This window comes from Rattus norvegicus, chromosome 9 (assembly GCF_036323735.1).
Source record: "Rattus norvegicus strain BN/NHsdMcwi chromosome 9, GRCr8, whole genome shotgun sequence".
Classification (NCBI taxonomy): Eukaryota; Metazoa; Chordata; class Mammalia; order Rodentia; family Muridae; genus Rattus; species Rattus norvegicus.
The window spans coordinates 93,509,595-93,532,161 of NC_086027.1; the positions used below are offsets into that span (position 1 = coordinate 93,509,595).

General features: G+C 44.3%; 1 protein-coding gene across 1 annotated transcript in view; it reads left to right on the forward strand.

Annotated features, from left to right (window-relative positions):
• Fbxo36 (F-box protein 36) overlaps positions 1 to 22,567 on the forward strand; it is a 64,681-nt gene that overhangs the window by 18,977 nt on the left and 23,137 nt on the right. The window contains exon 2 of the mRNA NM_001108804.1: positions 22,149 to 22,257. Coding sequence (NP_001102274.1) covers positions 22,149 to 22,257 — 109 coding nt within the window. The remainder of the gene's footprint in view (positions 1 to 22,148; positions 22,258 to 22,567) is intronic.

A 22,567-nucleotide genomic window follows, 5' to 3' on the forward strand; every position in this document is an offset into this window, starting at 1 on the left:
GTAACAGTAGGCTCTGAATCACTCAATGTGGAGCTGCTCCATATTTTCCAGAGCAGGAAGTAGGAAGCAGGGATCTCTTTCAGCTGTTACCGCATCATGACAATAGGAGTGGCACCTTCTGGTGATGCTGTTGGGCAGACAGGGAAGGAGCAGGAAGTAGTATGAGGGGAGGCTGAGAAAAGGTGAGCAGGGGTCTCTGTGGGGCCTTGCATACCATCTCGGGATAATGGCCTTGGGAGGAACAAATAAAGATCTTATTCTCTGGAAGAGGCTTTGAGCTACCACGTAAGGATGGACTGGCTCGGCACCATTAAGGGTTTCCTGAGGTTTGGACCCTTTTCTCCAGGGTACCATGAGGATGAAAGAAATGGCAAGCAACATGAAAAATGTGAAAGGGATAGAATTTGTCATGAACTTGATATTTTGGGATGACAGAGAGTGAGAACATGTAGAATAACCCAGCCAGTGCCACCTACCTAAGGAATTCAGGGAGAGGGAGACACTCATTCTGTTTCTTAGGGTTGAACCAAAACTTCCTGTAGATTAAGGCAGATGTACACCTTAAGCAGCTAGGTAGTTTACAAGGACTCCCAAGAGTAAGGATGAAAAACTAACCAGGGCAGCGATTACACACGCCTTTACTCCCAACACTCAGGATACAGAGGCAGAGGATCTCTTGAGTTCAAGGACAGCCTGGTGTACAGAGTGAGTTTCAGCATAGCCAAGGATAGAGAAAATGTCTCCAAAAAAGGGGGGGGGGGCTGGAGAGATGGTTCAGCAGTTAAGAGCACTGACTATTCTTTCAGAGGACCTGGGTTCAATTCACAATACCCATATTGCAGCTCACAACTGTCACTCCAGTGCCAGGTGATCCAACACTCTCACATAGACGTTTCAGATGAAACACCAACACACGTAAATAAATTATTCTTTAAAAAGAAAAAAAAAAAAACAAAAGGATGACTTGGCAGCGAGAAAGACCTGACTGACAGACATTACCAGAGCATGGAAAGCAACTAAGGATGGAACTCTGCCACTGAAGAGAAAGGCGGCACCAGGAGGTGGCTCAGTAGTAAAGTGCTTGCCTAGTGGGTATGAGGCCAGTACAAAAAAAAAAAAAGTCAAGACAGAGAGAGACTGTGTATCTCCATTTGGATGTCCTTGTTGGACTAGGGAGTCACAGTATTGATATTAGTGTCAGACCCTATAGGGGTTGTTTATGGATGGGTTAGAGTTAAATATTCCTCCCAATAAATGATAAAATGTATCCGTAGCAGGAACTGTGTGATAAAACAGCAGTGGTTAAAAGCTGGGAAATAAAGGCTTCTTTCTGTAAGAAGTCCACAGAATGTGACTGGATACATGCTGGTACATTCTTCCTGTGGCAGAAATCATTAATTCTCCCCAGTAACCATTTTTCCTGTTTGTAATGAAAGGCTACCTTATTTGAAGCTGAACAAAAGGACTTCAGAAAGAAAAAGAAAAGGCAACATTTGTAAACCACATCACCACCACCACCACCACCCTGTAGCTACATGTAGCCACACAATTAAGTTTGGGCCTTGGAATAAAAAGGAACCTGAGGCATGCCCAGTTTTTACCCTTAGGCTCTTGGGTTATAGGCATGAATGGTCATTGTGCCTGGTTTATGGATGCTGGGATATACTTTCATATCTAACTATTTTGAAAAGTATATATTTTATTATATTGTTCATTTGTTTGCTCATGTGGGGGATGGATTGAGCCACAGCATGTATGTAGAGGTCAGAGGTCAGTTTATGAGAGTCAGTTCATTCCTGCCTCATGGGTCCTGAGCACTGAATGTAGAACACAAAGCTTGGTAGCCAACACCTTTAGCTGCTGCACCGTCTCAGGGGCCTCGGCAAGCACTCTTAGCCCTGAACCAGCTCTCAGTCCCTGCAACCATAGCCTCTTTTGTGGTGAGTTTCTATTTTTGGTTTGTTTGGAGTTTTTGAGACAGGGTTTCTCTGTGTAGCCCTGGTTGTCCTGGAATGCCTTTAATCCCAGCACCCAGGCAATAGAGGCAGGCAGAGCTCTAGGACTCAGAGGCAGCCTGCTCCACATAGTAAGTTTCAGGTCAGCTAAGGAGACATAGTGAGACTGTATTTTTTGTTTTTTAAAAAGAAGCAAATTGTAAGATTTTAAATAAGTAAAACTATTTATAAACCTGTTTATCTCAGTACTTATCAAGTTTAAAATTGTATAACAATATGGATTTGAGCCCCAGCAGTGTTAAATATTCTAAGTGGTATTGTACAATAAGTGATCCTTACTTTTTTTTATTTGAGAGACTCCTTGTGAGTTTGATTAGAAGTCCAGCTTATAGCATTTTACCCTTTTTTGTGGTATTTCTCTCTTTCATTCCCACTTAAGCGACCCACTGTGAGAATCCCTTCTTCGCTCCAATCACACTGGTTTTCCTAGCATCCTTCCACACTTAGCATTTCCCAAAACCAGAAGAGTAGCAGGCAAGAATGCTCTGGCCCTGTCAGGTAGCCTGCTGGAGAGCAGGAGATGTGGCTGGGTTACAGACAGGATCGTTAAATGTCTTTCCTGTGATTAAAATTCTACATGCACGGGGCTGGGGATTTAGCTCAGTGGTAGAGCGCTTACCTAGGAAGCGCAAGGCCCTGGGTTCGGTCCCCAGCTCCGGAAAAAAAAAAAACCAAAAAAAAAAAAAAAAAATTCTACATGCACTTAAAACGCTCTTAGTCATTCACACACAGTGTCATCAGTAACTCTTGCTCTTTGCTTTTTAAGACAAGAGCTCGCTCCACAGCCTTTGAGCTCACAGTCTCCTGCCTCAGCTTCCCTTACAGGCCTGGGTCACCACATCTGGCTTTTGTCTTCTCTTATGACCGCTCAGACTCTTCAATGTAGTCTTCTTTCATTTTAAGATAATTAACAACATGAAGGTATAGTGGACATAAATGCTTACTTGGTTGTTGATCCCCTCCTGACCCCCAGGGCTGCAGATCGAACCCAGGACCTCCTAGGCACTTGTCCTATCATTGAGCTACACATTCAGTCCAAATAAACATGTGGATCTTGGTAGTTAACAGGAGCTAGGCATGGTGGTACACAACCGTAATCCAGAATTTAGAGGAGAGGGATAAGATATGAGTTTGAGGCCAGCCCAATTCTGGAACAGCCAAGGCTGCACAGATAAACGCTGTCTTGGGTGGGGGTGGGGGAGTTTGGAGCCAGCCTGTGTTCCTGTAAGAGAAACACTGTCTCAAAAACACAAACAACCACACGAACAAGACACAACTCCCTGAAGCAGAAATAAATTAATATTAAATAATTCTAAATGTATATGAACATAAACCTAACTCTCTAAATTTAAAATACCAATCTTATACATAAGTAAAATGTTAAATTACTCGAACTATAATGTCTGTCCTCATATTGATGAGGCCTAGTACTTAGAAACCTTACTGTCATTTTGAGCACTATCGTCTAATGGAAAAGTCTCTGACCTTTCTTGATTTGATTTCTTCCATTTATGGCTGTGTGCCATCAGACAAGTCAGTTTATTCTAGACCTCGGGGCAGAATCACTTGTTGACTCTGTGTCCTTCGCCACCCTAGCCTCTGCAGATAATGAAAGAAAGCTCTAAGAATGGGATGCTTTAGAGACCTGCAGTGGGGCCCAAAAGATAAACAGTTCTCTGGGCTCCATGCCCACTGCAGAACTCTCCAGTAGACACCAAGGAGATTAATGCAGCTTAGGCTGTTAAAATACTGTACTGTGATTTGGAAAAGGCATTCGGCCATCTTACACACTTGTGAGGAGACATTAGGAGGCAAAGAATCCTTGGAAAACGACCCTTGAAAACCTGGGAAAACTCAGAAAGGAAGAACACGGGTAGGGTGTCAGATGATGAACAGAAGTGAGGAAAGGGCCCAGGACATTCACTGTTCTGTGGTTAGGATGCTTGCCTAGTATTCGGAGCCCTAGGGGTCATTCTCAAAACCAAAGAAAACCAGGTGTGCTGGCCAAGCCTGTATTCATAGCACTCAGGAATTGAGAGCAGACGGTTCAGAAGTTCAAGGTCATGCTACAACATTGAGTGGAAAGGAGGGTGAGAAGAGCCTGGTTTGCAAACTAGGTCTGAATGGAAAATGGGGGGGGGGGGGGGGAGGTGAGGATGTTAAGGAAATCACTAGTTCTAGGAAACTAGATTGTTGGGCTGCTCAGTGGTTAAGAACTCCAGTTCACAACCATCTGTAACTCCAGTTCCAAGAGATGCAATGCTCTTTTTTGGCTTCCAAGGGCACTAGGCTCGAATGTAGGATGTGTGTAGGAAGCAGAAGAAGCTCTCACACTAAGTTGTGAGTAAATGTGTATTTTGACATAGTCTGGACCTAGAGAGGACCTGGGAAATTAGTAAAAACCATTACCCATATGGGCCAGGCTCCAGAGACATGACCAACTTTTCTCAGGAATTGGAGTATGAGTGTTTATGGATCCGTGTGTGCAAAAACTAGCAACTGTGGCTTCCTCCTGTTTGTTTACAACCGCTTGCTTACAGAGACCTCCTACGGAGGCTAGCTAATCCCATCCCCCCCACACACACACACCCCCAATCCCCATGTTGTATCTAATAAACACTCAGAGGTTCTTTGTTGAGGCAGTAGCAGTAACAAAAGCCCACTTGAGCCCAGGTTCCCTGGTTCTGGCCTTTCTTCATTCCCCCACCTCCCCTAGCAGGGTTTCAGGTTTCTAGCAGGATGTGGCATACATACATGCAGACAGAAACTTAGACAGACACATGAAAATGAAATAAATCTTTTTTAAAACAATGTAAAAGCAACCTTGATTCTAAAAGAACAAACACAAGTCTCAACTTGTAGGGAAAATATGATCAAAGACCTTCAAAACTCTTTGGTATAAAGCCAGCAGTGGTGGCTCACGCCTGTGATCATCAGTCCAGCCACTCAGGAAAGGGGGTGGGAGTAGCACCGAAAATTTGAGGCCAGCCTGAGCTACAGAATGAGCCCTGGCCTTGAGAAAGCAAATGATCTGGTCATGTGCACACTGTGCTATAAACACAGGCAAAGAACATGTTTGTCTTTCCACGGTGTCAGAATGTTATTGAATAACTATAAATTGACAAGGTTTAAAGGATCCAAAGATGGGAACTCATCAAAAAATCGGCCTACGTGAGTAGCCTGGTCAAAGGCACATGCGAGCTCTTTATTCCAATCTTAATTACTGATATTAACTCTTCCTATCACACTTCACGTAACGCACAGTCGATATATCTTTGTATATACACACGTATGTCTGGGATATAGCATGAGTACAAACTAAAGAGGCTGCCGCAGCTCTCCAGAGGATTAGAAGTGGGCTGAGACAGAGGCAGACAGGCAGACAGACAGGCCATGGAATGGACTGCACCGACAGTACGGCACAGAGCTGAGTCACTGCATCTGGGGCACATGTGGCGTCAAATCCTAGAACTTGAGTTGCACATGGTTGTGAGCCTGAGCTGCCGTGTGGATGCTGGGATTTGAACCTGGGTCCTCTGGAAGAGCAGTAAGTGCTCTAAACTTCTGAACCATCTCTCCCCTGATGTAGTTTCAGTTAGAAAAGTGTGAGGGTGTTTCTTTATTTTCACTTATGTGTGAATGTTTTGCCTGTGTGAATGTGAACTCCTGTGTGCCTCGTGCCCATGGAGGTCAGAAGAGGACATAGAATCAGTTTGGAACTAGAGTTATAAATGATTATGAGTTACCATGTGGAAATCAGCCTAGGCCCTCTGACAAAAGAACAGTACTCTCAACTGCCAAGCTATTTCGTGAGGCTGTTTAAAGCCTGAAAGGAGTTAATGGGAACAAGACCAGACAGAGAGCGGGAAGGATGGGGTACAACTAAAGTGATATATATATATATATATATATATATATATATATATATATATATATATATATTTGTGTCAGACCTGTCACTAGTGACAGGGACACAGCTTCTCATCTACAGCTGCCTGAATTCTTCGAAGCCTCCAGTCAAGCAAACCTGGGATTTGTGGCATCCATAAAGAGATTAATTTCAGGGCGAGCCAAAAATGAAGTAAGATTGAATTTATGGGGAAAGGAGGGGACTGGGACCGGACAGAACAAGTGTGAGCCTCTCTAAGGGAGGCTTGTAAGTGGGTTTACAATGGGGATATGTATTCTTATGGCTTTCTGAATTATACCTCTAAAGGTTACTAAGGGCTCTCCCTTCTCTCTAGCATTGTCTAAAGAATGTAATTTATAACAAAGTTAAAAGCTAAGGAAATTTTCTCAGTAAACAGGTTGTAAAGAGGATTTATGAAGGGTGCTATTTAGGTTTAGGGAATAGAGGAGAGTGCTTGAAACCTAAGGTTATGTGTCATTTTAGCCTGGAGTAAATGCAGCCTAATTATCATCTTTGACATCCTTGATTGAGGTGTCTCTAGAAACAGCACCATCTGACCCTTCACAGGAGGAATATACTTATTGCCTTTGGCGATGCCTTTGGGGAGACATAGCTGGTCTCTTGGCTTTGGGTCCTTCTCCCTGGAGTCTGAAGACTGCAGTCTTTCAGCCCCACCCTTTCCCAGCCTTTTCTCCCTATGTCGACGTAATTCCCCCATTTTTTTTTTAAATTCTGTTCAGATATAATTAGAATCATTTGCCGAGTATGGTATTAATCTCAGCACACAGGTATCTGAGACAAGGAAATCTGAACTCAAGGGCTGGAGAGGTGGCTCAGTGGTTAAGAGCACTGACTGCTCTTTCTAAAGGTCCTGAGTTCAATTCCCAGTAACCACATGGTGGCTCACAACCATCTGTGATGAGATCTGATGCCTTCTTCTGGTGTGTCTGAAGACAGCTACAGTGTGCGTACATATAATTTATATCTTTTTAAAAAAATTTTAAATTTAAAAAAGAAAATCTGAGTTCAGGACTAACTCATTCCTCTTTCATATCTGTGTCAAGGCACACTAGATAGTGAAAGTCTGTCTAAAACTAGGTATTATGGGGTATTATTAAAGTTGTGTGCCACCATGCCTGGCTTAGGACTTCTTAAGTGTTTGTGAGTTTGTTTGCTTGTCTGTTTACCACAGGTATGGAGTGCCTGCAGAAGCCAGAAGAGGGTCTTGGCTCCCTCAGAACTAGAGTTACAGGGCATTGTGAGCAGGTGGGAGGAACCAAACCCTAGTCCTCTGTGACAGCAGCAAATGCTTTTAAACTTGGAACAGTCTCTCCAGCCTGATTAAAAAAGAAATATTTTGATACTTGGTTACTGTTTTCATTTAAATTAACAGAGAAAACTGTGCAGTAAATGCTGGGTGGCTGCCTGGCCTGATTCAGTGGCACAGGACCAGAATTCCTTCAATTCTGTGTGTGTGTGATGGGTGGGGGTTGGATTTTCTCTCTCAGAAGTTAGTGATAACACAGGTACCACAGCAGTTGCCAACCTGTGACTATGCAGTAACCGGCTTTTACTTGAAGCCCACACTGCCTGAGCCAGGAAAAGCAGAACAATAGAAAGGCCTCACTTCCTGAGGACAGTTTTCAACTATACAGATATTTCTGCATGAGTCTTCCCTGGTGAGGTCCCATGTCAGCCTGTGGGAGTTCTTGGTGGGGGCTACAAAAACATCCTTCCAGTTCCATGTTCATACGAAAGTGAAATAGAAAATATATTGTGCCTATGGAGGTCAGAGGACAACTTTCAAGTCAGTTCTCTCCTTCCACCGTGGGTTCTGGAATCAGATAGTGCTAGTACCTTCCCTGGCTTTTACCCACTGTGCCACTACACCACAGTCCCTAAACGGGGCTTTGTGTTCCTCTTTTGCATCGAAACTGGATTTCCTGTATCCCAGGTTGGCCTTGAAATCACTGTGTAGCTGAGTGTGACCTTTAACCTGTGAACTTCCTGCTTCCACCTTCCCGGCTCTGCTATTCTGCTTCCCAGGTGCTGTCTAGAGGCTTTCAGATTCTTTTGTTGCTGCTGCTACTGCTGCTGCTGTTTGACACAGGTCTCTATGCAGGCCTGACCATCCTGGAACTTCCAGACTTGTTATAAGAAGCCAGATAGGAAATATCTTGAGTTTGTAGATCATCTACAGTTTATGTTATGTATTCCTTTTTCTTGAAACAAAACAACGCCGCCCCCCCCCCCGCCTTTAAATCTTTAGGAGCCTGGGTTTGGGGAAATGATTCATTGGGGAAAGTGTTTGCTAAACAAGCGTGAAGATGTGAGTAAATCCTCAGAAACTGTGTAAAGGGACATGGGAGTATATATCTGTAATGCCAGTGTTCCTAAAGTGAGATGTAAGGCTGAGGCAAGGGGGTCCTTGGAAGTTTGCAAGCCACCATCTAAAAACATAAAATCAGGACTGGAGAGATGGCTCAGCGGTTAAGAGCACTGACTGTTCTTCCAGAGGTCCTGAGTTCAAATCCCAGCAACCACATGGTGGCTCACAATCATCTGTAATGGGATCCAATGCCTTCTTCTGGTGTGTCTGAAGACAGCTACAGTGTACTTATGTATAATAAATAAAATCAACAACAAAAATTATTCTTGGTGATGGGGTGTTTGAATATATTATATATATATATATATATATATATATATATATATATATATATATATATATATATTGGAGTTGACAGGTCAACAAACTTTGTAAGAAGAGACTTGAAGGAAAAATTGTTGATTTCTGGTTTAAATATTTGGGTAGCATATCCAGGTAGACATGTTCATAAGCCAAGAGATCTGGGCTGAGATATAAATTCTGAGTCATAGGCGTTCAGGAGCTAGGGACAGAGGCTGAGCGATGTCTTACAAGGGGCAGGAAGAGAGATGAGGGAAGAGGCACAGCTACAACTAAGAGAGCCTTGTCCTTCACCAGGACAGAGGAAAGGTCAAAGTCCTGAGCAAGCTGGCTGGGAATATGACGAGAAAGCCAGTTTGGATGCACTGGCTTAAGAGCTGTGAGAGATTTATATGCAGAACCTTCTGAAAAACATGCAAACCAGTCTGAGCTTGAAAGAGCTCCTGACGCCCTGCCTAAGAGCCTAGGACTGGGAGATAGCCAAATGTTCCCGGCAGGAGCAGCGGCAAGCAAACACACTGAGCGCTGGGCTGCAGACAAAATAATGCAGGAGGTGAGACACCAGCAGGGTGGACCAGAGCGTTCCTTTTTTAATTTAATTTTTTCTGTTTTTTTGTTTGTTTGTTTTGACCCAGGGTTTCTCTATGTATTTAACAAAGGCTGCCCTGGACTCAAATTGTAGACCTGGCTGGCCTCTAGCTCACAGAGACTGGTCTGCCTCTGCCTCCCAAATACTGGAATTAAAGGTGTGCACCACCACGCCAGACATTGTCAGGGAACCAGAAGGGATGGAGAAATCTGAACTTTAGATAGAGCGTTGATTTTTCCTCAGTACTGGGACCCAGGGCCACTCACATGCTAGCCAAGCACTTCTCACTGGGCTACACTGTACTCTAACCCCCTTGTGGCTCTTTTAGGAATTCTCTTAGCAGCAGCTATGACCATAAAATGAGATGAGCCAGCAAACCTTTGTGGCTGGATGTGGTGTACCTGTAATCCCAGCACTTGGGAAGGCTGAGGCAGGAGGATCACCAGCCTGGACTACAGAGTGGGTTAGAGAGGAATTTTAGACCAAAGGCATTGGTTCTTTCCAACTGTCTGAATGAAGGACTGAGATGAACGAAGAGTCTTGCAGATTTCTGCCTCTGGATACTGGGATCATGCTATCACTAACATAAAGAAATATAATGGCTAGAACTGTAGCTTAGTTGGTGGTGTGCTCCAAGCCCTGGGTTCAATGCCTGCCGTTGTAAGGGTGGCATACACTACACACTTGCAATCCTAGTAAGGGGGAGGCAGATGCAGGAGGTTCAGGAGCTCAAGGCCAGCCTTTGTTGCATAGTAAATTCAAGACCAACCTGAGGTACAAGAGACCACTCCTGACCATTTGTTCCCTACCCTCCAAAAAGAAGGAAAGCTGCATATTCTTTCTTCCTCTATTGATGGGATGCAAGCTTCATTGAGACAGGGGGTTTTATTTATCATTTGTTTGTTTTCTTCTTTGTTTGAGACAGGGTTTCTCTTTGTAACCTGGCTATCCTATGATTGGCTCTGTAGACAAGGCTGGCCTCTAACTCAGAGCTTTCCCTGCCATCTGCTTTCAGAGTTCTGGTATTAAAGACGTTTTCATCACTCCTCCTCAGCTTATTTTCTTCTTTTTTAATTATTTTTATAGTTCTTAATTATGCGTAAGTATGTCTGTTTGCATGCGGGTAAGTGTACATGAGTGCAAATGCCCACAGAGGCCAGAGATGTTGGATCCTCTGGAGCTGGAGTTACAGACAATTTTGAGTCACTTGATGTGGGTGCTGGGAACTGAACTCAGGTCCTCTGGAAGAACAGCAAGTGGTCTTAAAGATTTATTTTATTATTTTATGTATATGAGTACACTGTCACTTTCTTCAGACGCACCAGAAGAGGGCATCAGATCCCTTTACAGATGGTTGTGAGGCACCATGTGGTTGCTGGGATTTGAACTCAGGACCTCTGGAAGAGCAGTCAGTGCTCTTAACCACTGGGTTAAGAGCATATCCATATCTTTTTTTTTTTTTTAAAGATTTATTATGTATACATGTACACGTGCAGGCCAGAAGAGGGCACCAGATCTCATTATAGATGGTTGTGAGCCACCATGTGGTTGCTGGGAATTGAACTCAGGACCTCTGGAAGAGCAGTCAGTGCTCTTAACCGCTGAGCTATCTCTCCAGCCCCCAGCATATCCATATCTTAACCACCTTATTTATTTTCTTTTCTTTTTTTTTTTTTTTGGTTTTTTTTTTTTTTTTTTTTTTGGTTCTTTTTTTTTTTTTCGGAGCTGGGGACCGAACCCAGGGCCTTGCGCTTCCTAGGCAAGCGCTCTACCACTGAGCTAAATCCCCAACCCCATTTATTTTCTTATTTGAGACAAGACACTTGTTATAAAGCCTCGTTGACTTGTTCTCAATACATAGAGATCTGCCTGTGGTGCATCCCCAGCACTGGAGTTAAAGCTGTGTGACTCGCAGGGCAGGACAGGGAGTTTTAATCTTTTGTGCTCTGCTTGTATCCCCGAAACCCAACATTGTATGGCTTGCACTGGCTAAAACTCAGTCATTTGTTTTGCATTTTTCTTTCTCTGAGGCAGGGATTTGCCCAGGCAGTTCTGGAACTTGTGATGATCCTAGCAGCCTCTGGAGCGCCTGGACCTCGAGCCTGCTCTAATCCCCACTCCAGACAGTGGGTTAACATAGTCAATTTTCCTTCCTTCCTTTCTTCCTTTCTATGATAGTGGAGATCCAGCCCAGGGCTGCTTTACACATGCTAAGTACTCTTCCACTGAGCTAATCTACAGTCCTGTTTGAATGTTTCGTTTATTTAAGTTACTCAGTCTGGCCTTGAATTTAGGATCTGATTGACTCGGCCTCCCTAGTAGCTGTAATCATCTATCTATCAGCACCATCAGATCCGGTTAGTGAAATCCTGGCTTTCCATTAAATCACTGAAGAGATCATTGTTCACCTGACCAGTAAGTAAATGTCCATGAAGAACACGTACCAGGTGCTGAAGGTCAAACACTGTGGGAATATGAGGAATTCAAGACGACTTTCAGGTTACACTGAAAAACCTGATTGAAAAAAACCATACTGAGCAGAGTAGGCAACTGGAGGAAATTTTACATCTACTGGCCTCAGGAGAAAGGAATTTGTACATGTAGTTTCAAGGCTGCCAAGAGCCACCTTGGGAAGCAACAAAAGCGGGGTAGGGGTTGACAAGAGGGACAGAACTCAGAACTTGCACCCACATAGAGTCTGAAAACCTGAGGGAGGACTGAATGAGTTATAGAACAGTCCTCCAGGCAAAGACATCATCATTAGATCATCAGAACCCAATGCGGGCTTGTAGGAGACCTCAGAAAAAGAGGGGGTGGGGAAAGGTTTGGGGTGCTCGCCTGGGATCCCAGCTGTCCCTCTAGCTGTTTGTATTCAATCCTGCACTAATTGCACAAGGCCTGGGGGAGGGGCTCTCTGGGGAGGTGATTTCATATATAGGCCAAGTAAGGAGACTTCCTTATAGAGAAGAGGAAAGCATTCATTCTTCAAGACCGAGACTTTCTATCTTTGTAGTCACCCATACTCCTGTGAGCAACTCCTCACCCAAGGTTCTGTGTGTAAGCCCAATAAACTCGTGAGATTCCTCAGGCCAAATTTTGTTAGACTCATACTTAATGCTGATGAAAAGTTTGAAAGTCAAACAAAGCCAAAGCTTACTCGGAGAGGCCAATTTTAGCAGAATGTAAAAGAAAATCCCCAAGATGGCCAACCTGTGCATCTCAGCTGCTACCCAGAGGAGGCAACTGGAGAAGAGAAGGGGAGAAAGCCATATTTGTGTCAAGCCTTCGCCTCACGACAGAAAAAGCACAAGAAGAGGAGAAAGTGTAGAAGCCTGGCCAGCCTCAAAACGAAGACAGAGAATTAACTCCTTTTTGAGCCTGAACTCAGGAGCTGAAGAGAGGCAGCCTCAGCTTGTGTAAGGTCTGCACTCAGCAGAGCTAGAGTTCTGTTACGGAAAAGTGGGTTTTCTCTCTAGAGAGAGTCTGCCTATGGCTTTAGTGAGCTCCTTTCTTAGGTAGGGGTGGCCCCTCAGCTCTCCTTACTCTAACCTCTAAGGCGTGTCTCCTTCTGGAGGTAAATTCCATTCTTTATTATCATTCCTGTCTGGGGGTCATTTAGGATGAGGTTGAATAGATAGGATCTATTTTCACCTGTGCAAATCCAGAGGTCCCATTCCCAAGCCATTCACAGAAGGAATCTAAGCCTCCAGGCCAAGGGCGCTCATTTAGAAAAACCCAGAACTCCCTCCAGGCATTCCAGCATAGAGAACCAAGAATGTTTCTGGAACCATTGCCTTTGGGGTCTCTGCCCTAAACAGCCTTTCTACCCTCTATTTCAATCAACTGGGACCTTAAAAGGAAGGGGCAAATGATTGTTTACTCCATCGCCAAGGAAATATCAAAGCCATCCACAGAAGGAGGGGGAATATGACCAGGTGAGGCGACTACCAGGAATAGAACCAAGGAATGTTCTGGAATACATGACTTAACCAATGTTTGCACAATTCCAATTTAGCCTAAACAGGGAGACCAGGGAATTTTTGGTCATCTGAACTTGAGACTAGACCCTCATAGATACTGACCAAAAGTTCTCACCAAACCTGACAATAGAGCACTGATGTAACCTGGGGATGAAACATTTGCAGTTTGTTTTATAGTAGTTGTTGTTAATATTTTAGACAGGGTCACTTTGTAGCCTTGACTGGCCTGGGACTCACAGAGATCCACCTGTCACTAGCTGGGATTAAAGGCATATGTCACCACCCCCAGCTATAAATTATTTTAATTCTGTACCTAATATAAAGGCGTATAGGTATTCTTTCATTTTAAATTGTATATTCCACTGGTTTTTGGTTTTGGTTTTAGGGTAAAGGGTGGGGTCTTCAGAATATTTCCCTGTGTAGCCTTGGTCTTCTGGAACTTACTCTTTAGACTAGGCTGACCAAGTGACACTTAGCTGTTCTGGTTATGCTGTAGTGGGTGAGGACTGAACCCAGGACCTTGTAGAACATGCTAGCCAAGGGACCTTGTAGAACATGCTAGCCAAGGGACCTTCTGCAAGCTATATTTCCAACTGCTGTTTTGTCGATGTTGTTGTTGTTGTAAGGTTGTTTTATTTTGTTTTGTTTGAGATGGCCTCACACCTTGAAAAGAAAAGAAATGAGGTCATAATGGTTCCTAGAAATGGTGGAGGAGAAGGTTTATTGTAGACATGAGAGAGAAAGCAGCCAGAGGCAGCTGGTGGGAGTGGGGATGAGAGAGAGAAAGGGAGGAAGCAGGAGCCAAGAGAATACCAGGGGAGCAAGAGGTCAAAAGAAAATTCTCAGACTGAGAGAGATCCAGGATCGGAGCCAACCAGGAGCCAAGAGGGCAAGAGGCCAAGAAGCCGAGTAGCCAAAATGACTGAGGGATCAGAGAAGCTGGGGGAAGGGACTCGAAGCTCAGGAGCTGGAAGGATTCAGGGTGGGGACAGGTGAGAGGTGCTCAGGGGCAAGGACTTGGAACAGGTGTTTGTTAAATAGGCATCTCACTCCTAGGTTAATGGAAGAGCCCTAAGTCTCCTTTGCAAGAGATAAGGAGAAGACTTTTAGCAAGTCCGGAGGGGATGCTTGGTTTCATCTAAATGCCAGACTTTGGGATAAGGAATTTCTTGGGATGGAACACCTGCCTTCGTCTGCATAGCAGCTGGTATTAAAACGTGCTGTGTCAGGCTCAGGTAACACTTAGGTTTGCTTCAGCCCTTGTCTTTCAGTTTCTTGCCTTCTTTTCCTACCAATACGTGTTTTGGTCTCTCCAGCCTGCTTTATTATGATCTTAGGGGAATTTCTTCACCCAACCTTTGACCTGCAGAGGCCTAGGAGCTTTAAATATTTAAAATCCACACTATGGGTAAAGGGTGGGGTCTTCAGAATATCTACCACAGACCACAGATTGGCTGGAAGATGCTGGGAGCCTCTCTAGTCTCTGAACCATCAAACTTCGAGATTGCTGGGGAGAACCAAGAGAAAGGGAGCTGACTTTTCTCCAAGTCTGGCATTTAAACAAAATCAAGCATTCCTTTGGGGACTTAAGACAGTCCCAACTTGCTCAAAGTCTTTCTCCTTATCTCTGGCAAAAGAGACTTAGGGCTCTTCCTGGGATTGGGAGGCATATTTAATAAATCAGAGCTGACTCTCTCTCTCTCTCTCTCTCTCTCTCTCTCTCTCTCTCTCTCTCTCTCTCTCTCTCTCTCTCTCTCTGAGAATTCCTGAGGGAATTTCTCCATGATTGGCTTCTCTGTTAGTTAGAAAGTGGAGTTAAGTCACTGAGCAATAGTCCAGGAGCTGGGCGTACTTTGCCCTTGTGACTGGAGTCAGGGTCGGAGCCAGAGCTGGACATTAACTAAGTTAACAAGTCACAGTGAAAAGCAAACACTGGGAAAAGAACAGAAAGATCCCAGCACCCCCACTCCCCACCCGCATTTGACTTCGGGGTCTTAACGTGAGATTTAGGTGTAAGTAGGAGACGAGAAACACACAACTAAGCAGGAGCCACCAGCATTTACGTCAGCTCCAGTGTCTCCTTGGAGGTCCTCTGACAAAGTTAGGTCTTTTCCCCCTGCTTGACAGGTTTTGGCTGTGGCCAAGGCTTTAGCTATTTCCTCCCCCCAAGAGATTGCTGGGAATTTCCAGTTTCTTAAGGGCCATTGTTTCAGTTGTCTGGTAGCCATAAGAAGGAAAAAGTCTTTCCCTGTTCACCTACCCCCTTTGCCCCCTTCCCCAGGGTGAGAGTAGGGTGGGTGTGGTTGGAGAGGTGGCTCATCAGATCAGAGCACTTGCTGTCCTTTCAGAGGACTGGAGTTCAGTTCAGACACTCACTTCAGTCACTTCTCAACAATCGTAATTCCAGCAAGGGAGATCCAGCACCCAGGCCTCCACAGGGACCCACAAGTGAGGATGCATTCCCGTAGACAGGTATACTTACATACACATACATTTAGAATCTTAAAAAAGAGAACAGTAAACAAACTTCCTGCCAAGAAGGGAGGGACATGTACCCGCAGGGTGTAAGTGGAGGTCAAAGGACAACGAAAGCCTTTGCTTTCTGAACAATCTCCAGCCCAACCATCTCACCCCCACCTCCACCCCAGAAAGAATAGTGAACATTATTAATTCACCAGAACACCGGCTTGATGGCCAAGAGCTTTTACAGACTTTCATAAAGTGGTTGAAGTGGTGGAGTCTTTTATTATTCATTTTAATTAAATTTTTATTTTTAGTTTTTTGGTTTTCAAGACAGGGTTTCTCTGTGTAGACTTGGCTGAGTCTTCAATTTCTTTCTTTCTTTTTTTTAATGATTTTTGTTTCACCTTGTTTTTTAAAGGGTCTCCTATAGCGCACATTGGTTTTGAATTTGCTGTTATAGCCAAGGATGGCTATGAACCGCTGGGATTAGAGGTGTGTTTCCTGCTTTTAGGCCACTCTCTAGAATGAGAAGTGGGATGTACACGGCCTGCTGGGGTCTTGGAGACCACCAGGTAGCACACACACCCCTCCCACTTTCTCTCAGATCACTTGAAGCACTTTCCTCTCTAGGTGTGGGGGCTGGGTGGTCAGCAGTCTCTGTCCAACTGAGATGGGGCCACTCATCTCAAAATCTGCTTCTGCTAGTACTGGAGAGTCAGAGATGGGGAATTAGGTCTACTCCAGCAGGTAATTACCACTGGAGAGGAGGAGGAGGCTTGGATACGAAAGTCTAAGCCCGTGGGGCTTCTAATTCCTAGTATCTGAGGTAAGCCAAGAAGGAAAAAGTGACCCCAGAGAGAGGGAGAGATCTAGTCAGAGGACAACAATGACCAGAGAGAGTTCATCATGGGCGGCTAACCTGCTAACTACCTGTCTAACTGCCTAACAGAGTCAATCAGGAGGAGGCCGGGGCCTCTAATTCTTTAATATACTTTGAACAGACTTTAAACAGTATGTTAAGCTGCATAATGGGAAAGCTCAAGACAAGAAAGTGGGAGGAGCCAGCTGTGGAGAGCACAGCTTTAAAAACTAGTGTGTTGGGCTGGAGGGATGACTCAGTGGTCAAGAGCACTGACTGCTCTTCCAGAGGTCCTGAGTTCAAATCCCAGCTCACCACCATCTGTAATGGGATCTGATGCCCTCTTCTGGTGTGTCTGAAGACAGCTACAGCATACTCATATATATATGTACATATATATATATATATATATAATATTAAAAAAAAAACTAGTGTGTTAAACTGAGCTGAGGTGGTTCACGCTTTTAATACTAGCACCCAGGAGGCGGAGGCAGGCCGAGGCCGGCATGGTTTACAGAGTGAGTTCCAAGACATCCAGGGTGACATAGAGAACCCTATGTCTCTCAACAACAACAACATAACCTAAAAGCAAATCAAAACAAAAACCAAAAGACATGTGTAAAGGAATGTCAGACACACGCACTTCCTTTGTTTTTTGAGACTATAACATAGGCTCATGGCAAACTCAGTTATCTAAAGAGGAAACTCAAGGGTTCTTTGGAAAGTCATTTGGATGGTGTTTTGCTGGGGCAAACGTGTGAAGGAAGCTTTAACTGACGCAGGAGAGAGGATGTTCTGCTAAAGCAAGCACATGAAAGGCATGTGAGGAAAGAGTCTTTGCTAATGATGTTCGTTTATTGGTCCACCTTACACTGCATAGCTGAGCTGCATTTTTTGGGACTCCATAGAGAGAGATGCACCAAAACACTTCTGGTGGTGTGCTGCAGTTTCTTGCCTCTTTCAAGGACTTGGGCTGATTGGCAGAGTGATGTCAGCTGAGGTAGACACATATGAGACCCCTGGAGGACACGTGATGTTTGGAGGGTATAAATAGGACCCAACGGACAGTGACTTGCTGATAGAGCGAGCTGAGCTGTGCTTGTGTGTCTCTCATCTTCTCTAATCTCCTGCTTCACTGAGAGAGGCACAGCTGAGAACTGGCTTCCCTCTGGGTCCCTCCTGCTGACTCAAGCTGAGACTGAGGCCTGGCTGTCTTAGCTAGGTCACGTCGTCACGGCTATTGCTAACCAGATTCTACCAAACTGGACTGCTGGTTTATCTGTGAGATGTTTACATGTGGACCGAGCTGCCGCTGCCTTCTAACCTATGAACTGAACTGCTATTTTCCAGACAACACAGAAGGAGTTGCTTCAGAGACCCTTTCTAAACAGGTCCACTTCCGCCCCACCCCTGTCCTTTCTTTTTCCTCCACCTCTGTTGGGTGTGGGCTAAAGGGAAGTTAAAACGTTTAAGAATCATTAAAAATAAGATCTGAAAAAAAAATTAGTTACAGTTATCCTCCTGCCTCAGCTTCTTGAGTGCTAGAATTATCATGATGTTAACCACATTTATTACCACAAGTTTACTTTTTAGTTTTTGTCATCTTTAAGGCACAAGCATAGCTAACTGTAATCGCTCTCATCCGTTTGTGGCCTATTTAGGGCTCCTTTCTTATTTAGGAACTTGCTGTATTTAGACCAGGCTAGCCTCTAACTCACAGAGATCTACCTGTCTCTGCCAAGTATGGAGATTAAAAGCATAGGACACTACAACCAGTGTGTTTTGAAACCATTTTGTGGGGCTGGAAAAATTGCTGCTCTTCTAGAGGTCCTGAGTTCAATTCCCAGCAACCACATGGTGGCTCACAACTATCTGTAAAGGGATCTGATGTCCTCTTCTGGTGTCTGAGGACAGCTACAGCGTACTCAAATATATAAAGTAAATAAATCTTTAAAAAAAGGGGGGGGGGCTGGGGATTTAGCTCAGTGGTAGAGTGCTTGCCTAGCAAGCTCAAGGCCCTGGGTTCGGTCCCCAGCTCTGTGCAGCTTTGTTTGACCTCAAACTCCCTGCATAGTTGAGAATAACTTGGAACTCCAGGTCTTCCTGTCAATATTCCCACAAATGTTGGCATCACAGGTTTATGCCACCAAGTCTGGCTCTTCTGGTTCATTCTTGATTTTTAAAGATTTATTTTTCAAATAAATAAATATGCAGGGAGGTCATAGTGGGTTACACTTATATCCCAACACTCAGGAAGCAAAAGCAGGTGGATCTCTGTGAATTCTAGGCTAACTTGGTCTACAAAACAAGAGTGTCAGCCAGGGCTACACACTAGGCTCCTGTTTCAAAAAAAAAAAAAAATTAAAATCACTTATAATGTTTTAAGATTTAATTTTGTGTGTGTGTGTGTGTGTGTGTGTGTGTGTGTGTGTGTTGTGTTGAGTTGTTAATATATGCCTGAGGAGACCAGAGGAGGGTATCGGATCTCCTGGGATGTCTTGGATCTCCTGGAGTTACAGTGAGCCTCCTCTGTGGGTTCTGGGAACTGAACTCAGGTCCTCTGGGAGAGGAGCAAGCAGACTTGAGCTCTCTCCAGCCCCTTCTGGTTAACATTTAACTAAGGCAGGTTTGAGCAACTTGAGAACTCCTTAGTGCAATGTTAGGCTCTGAGGGGTTTGAGGGTGTATGCGCATGTGTGGGTGTTATTTTGTTGGGTGTAGATTACATGGAGTATTTTCCTTTGTTAGTCCAGGCTGGAATTCCTCCTTCCTTAGCCTCCCAAGTAGGAGAATAAACCACCATCCTGACAGCATTGAAAACTTAGAGCTTCTTCCTAGAGAAGTTTTCTTGTCTACCAATTTCCTAATTCTTGGGTTATCCCAATACTCCCATACATTTATTTTGCCTTATGAATTGCCTATAATTTGGCCCATTTGAACAAACAGTTATTAGCATTGTATTTTTATTAGTTTGAAAAGGAGTGGCTTGGGGTTGGGAATTTAGCTCAGTGGTAGAGCACTTGCCTAGCAAGCACAAGGCCCTGGGTTCAGTCCCCAGCTCCGAAAAAAAAAAAAAGTAAAAAAAAAAAGGAGTGGCTTTTCTTTTAATGAAATATGGATTCAAATCCTGTGAAACATTTCTCAGTTCTCAGTTTGTTCAGGTACAGACTTTAGGTCCATTAATAAGATTAGATCAAGTTGAACATAGTGGTGCATTCTTGTAATCCCAGCATTCAGGAGTCTGAGACAGGAGGATTTCTCTCAGTTTGAGGCCAGCTTGCATTACATTCAGGGTTCTGAGCTGGCCTGGGCTACCTATGGACTCGTTGTCTCAAAAGAATAAATTTACCCAGACATACTGATATACACATTTAATTCCAGCCCTCTCGGGGACCAAGGCAGTCGGATCTGTGAATTTGAGGCCATCTGATCTACACAGTGAGCTTTCAGGTGTGTCATAGACAAAGTCTCAGAAACGAACAAACAAAACCCACCTGAGGTTCACTGTGCACACCTGTCAGACCAGCATTAGGGGTTGGGGGCAAGAAAATGAGCTGGACAGCAAGGAATCACGAGTCCCTACAGCTGCATAGCCAGCTGGAGGCCAGCTGGAGGCCAGCTGGGGCGAGGCTGTTTGAGACCTTGTGTCAAAAACAAAAAACAAAACAAAACAAAATAAACAACCCCACCAAACCTTTAAAGAGCCAGAGGAAAACCGGGTGCAGTGAGTCCCAACACCCAGCTCTCAGGAGGAGGGGGAGTCAGGGGATCTCTGTGAATTCAAGGCTAACCTGGTCTATAAAGGAAGAAGCCAGGTAAAATGGCACACACTTTTAGTCCCAGCATGGGGAAGACAGAGACAGGTGGATCTCTGTGAGTTTGAGTCCAGTCTGGTCTACAAAGTGAGTTCCAGGACAGCCAGAGTTGTTACACAGAGAAGCTTTGTTTCAAAAAACCCCAAAACATTAAAAAAAAAATCACACCAGAAAAAAACAAAAACAAACAAACAAACAAAAACCCAAAACAAAACAAAAACCTTAAAAACAATTTTAAGGCCAGTTGGAATTACATGAGACCCTGATTCAAATAAGTGAAATTCACATCCTTAGCAGTATTTCATTTTTGGTATTTTATAGTCTCAGAGCACCACAGAGTTAAGATTTATTTCTTCCCATGAGGCATGTCTGGCTTCACGCTCTACAAAGCTGAAGATGACTTCGAATTTCTGATCCTCCTGCCTCTACTCCTTGAGGGCTGCGATTACGGATTCAATTCCCAGCACCCACTTGGCAATTCCCAGCCTTCTGTAACTCCAGTTCCCAACGACTTGAACTCCTTCTGGCTCCTGTAGGCAGCAGCGTGCCTGTGACAGACACGCAGGCTCACAGGCAGGCAAAGCACTCATGTACATACAATTAAAAGTGATAAAAACAAGACAAAGTGAAAGAAAACCCCTGAGAGATAGAGTAGCAGATAGTCTGTAAGATTTTAAACATCTTTGTACTATATAGAATGTATCATCCACTTACAGAGCCTTCCCGTTAATACCACTGAAATGGCTGGAGAGATGGCTCAGCGGGTAAGAGCACTGACTGCTCTTCCTGAGGTCCTGAGTTCAAATCCCAGCAACCACATGATGGCTGAGACCCATCTGTAATGAGATCCGATGCCCTCTTCTGGTGTGTCTGAAGACAGCTACAGTGTACTTATATATAATAAATAAATCTTAAAAAAAAAATACCACTGAAATGACTAAGGCATAAATCTATAGAGGTGAAGGGAATTAAAAGTAACCAACAAGACATGTTCTTCAAGCCGGAAAGGTGTTCATAGTGGAATCTGGTCTAGAAACCTAGAGCTGGGGAGGTCAAAGGGCGGAACGGGACAGTGAAAGCAGACAGGTGCCCAGGAGGTGGGGGGATGCAGGAATGGCCTGTGATGGCGGCACCATGAAGTCCTGTGTTCTCCCCATGCCTGTCTGTGCTCCACGTGCATTCAGTGTCCAAGGAGACAAGAAGAGGGTGCTGGATCCCCTAGGGCTGGAGTTACAGATGGTTGTTAGCAGCTAAGTGGCTGGTAGGGAATCAAATCAAAATTCTTTCAGATTTATTTATTTTATAAATGTGAGTACACTGTAGCTGTCTTCAGACACACCAGAAGAGGGCATCAGATCTCATTACAGATGGTTGTGAGTCACCATGTGGTTGCTGGGATTTGAACTCAGGACCTCTGGAAGAGCAGTCGGTGCTCTTAACCACTGAGCCATCTCTCCAGCCCAGTGACCTGGAAGATATTAGAGCTCCTTCCAGCACTATCTCTAACACTAATATCTAAGGGAAACGTTCACTGGTGCCCAGATATTTACCTCACAGTGTAAAGTTATTGTTGATATTGGGAACATTTCCAATGGACATACCACAGGCACCTTTCAAAACACTAAGTTGAAGGTAGGCATGGTGGACCATGCCTGCTAACACTTGATAGACAGAGAAAGGACAGTGAAGCACTCAGGGCTACGTAGTGAATTCAAAGCTAGCCTGAACTATGTGAGATCCTGTCTCAACAAAACAAAATACCCAAAACTTAACATGGCTGCCAGAATTCCAGTCATTTTAAACTTCTACCAACACCTGTTTAATTACAGATCATCTTTAGATGGTGGAAGATTTCCCTGAGAAGTGAGTATCGGTCAGCAAAACCTGGAGAGACAAAGGAAACTCACGAAGACTTCCTAGATAACTCTCATCTTCAAGGTATCACGCCCCAGCGCGTGTGGCAGGGATGTATCACGCACGGTATACTTGTGCAATCCTAGAAATAATGGATTTGAGTTTTACTTTTGAGGACTGGAGAGGTGGCTTAGTGGTTAAGAATGTGTGCCCTCTTGCACAATTCTTTTCCCAGCACCCATGGGAGGAGGGGCTTACAACTGCTTGGAACTCCAGCTCCACGGAACCCAGTGCCCTCTCCTGGCCTCTGTGGGCAATTGCACACACTCACATACATGTAATTAAAACAAACAAAAAAGATTTTTAAAAGTAAAACTTTTCTGAGATAAGACTC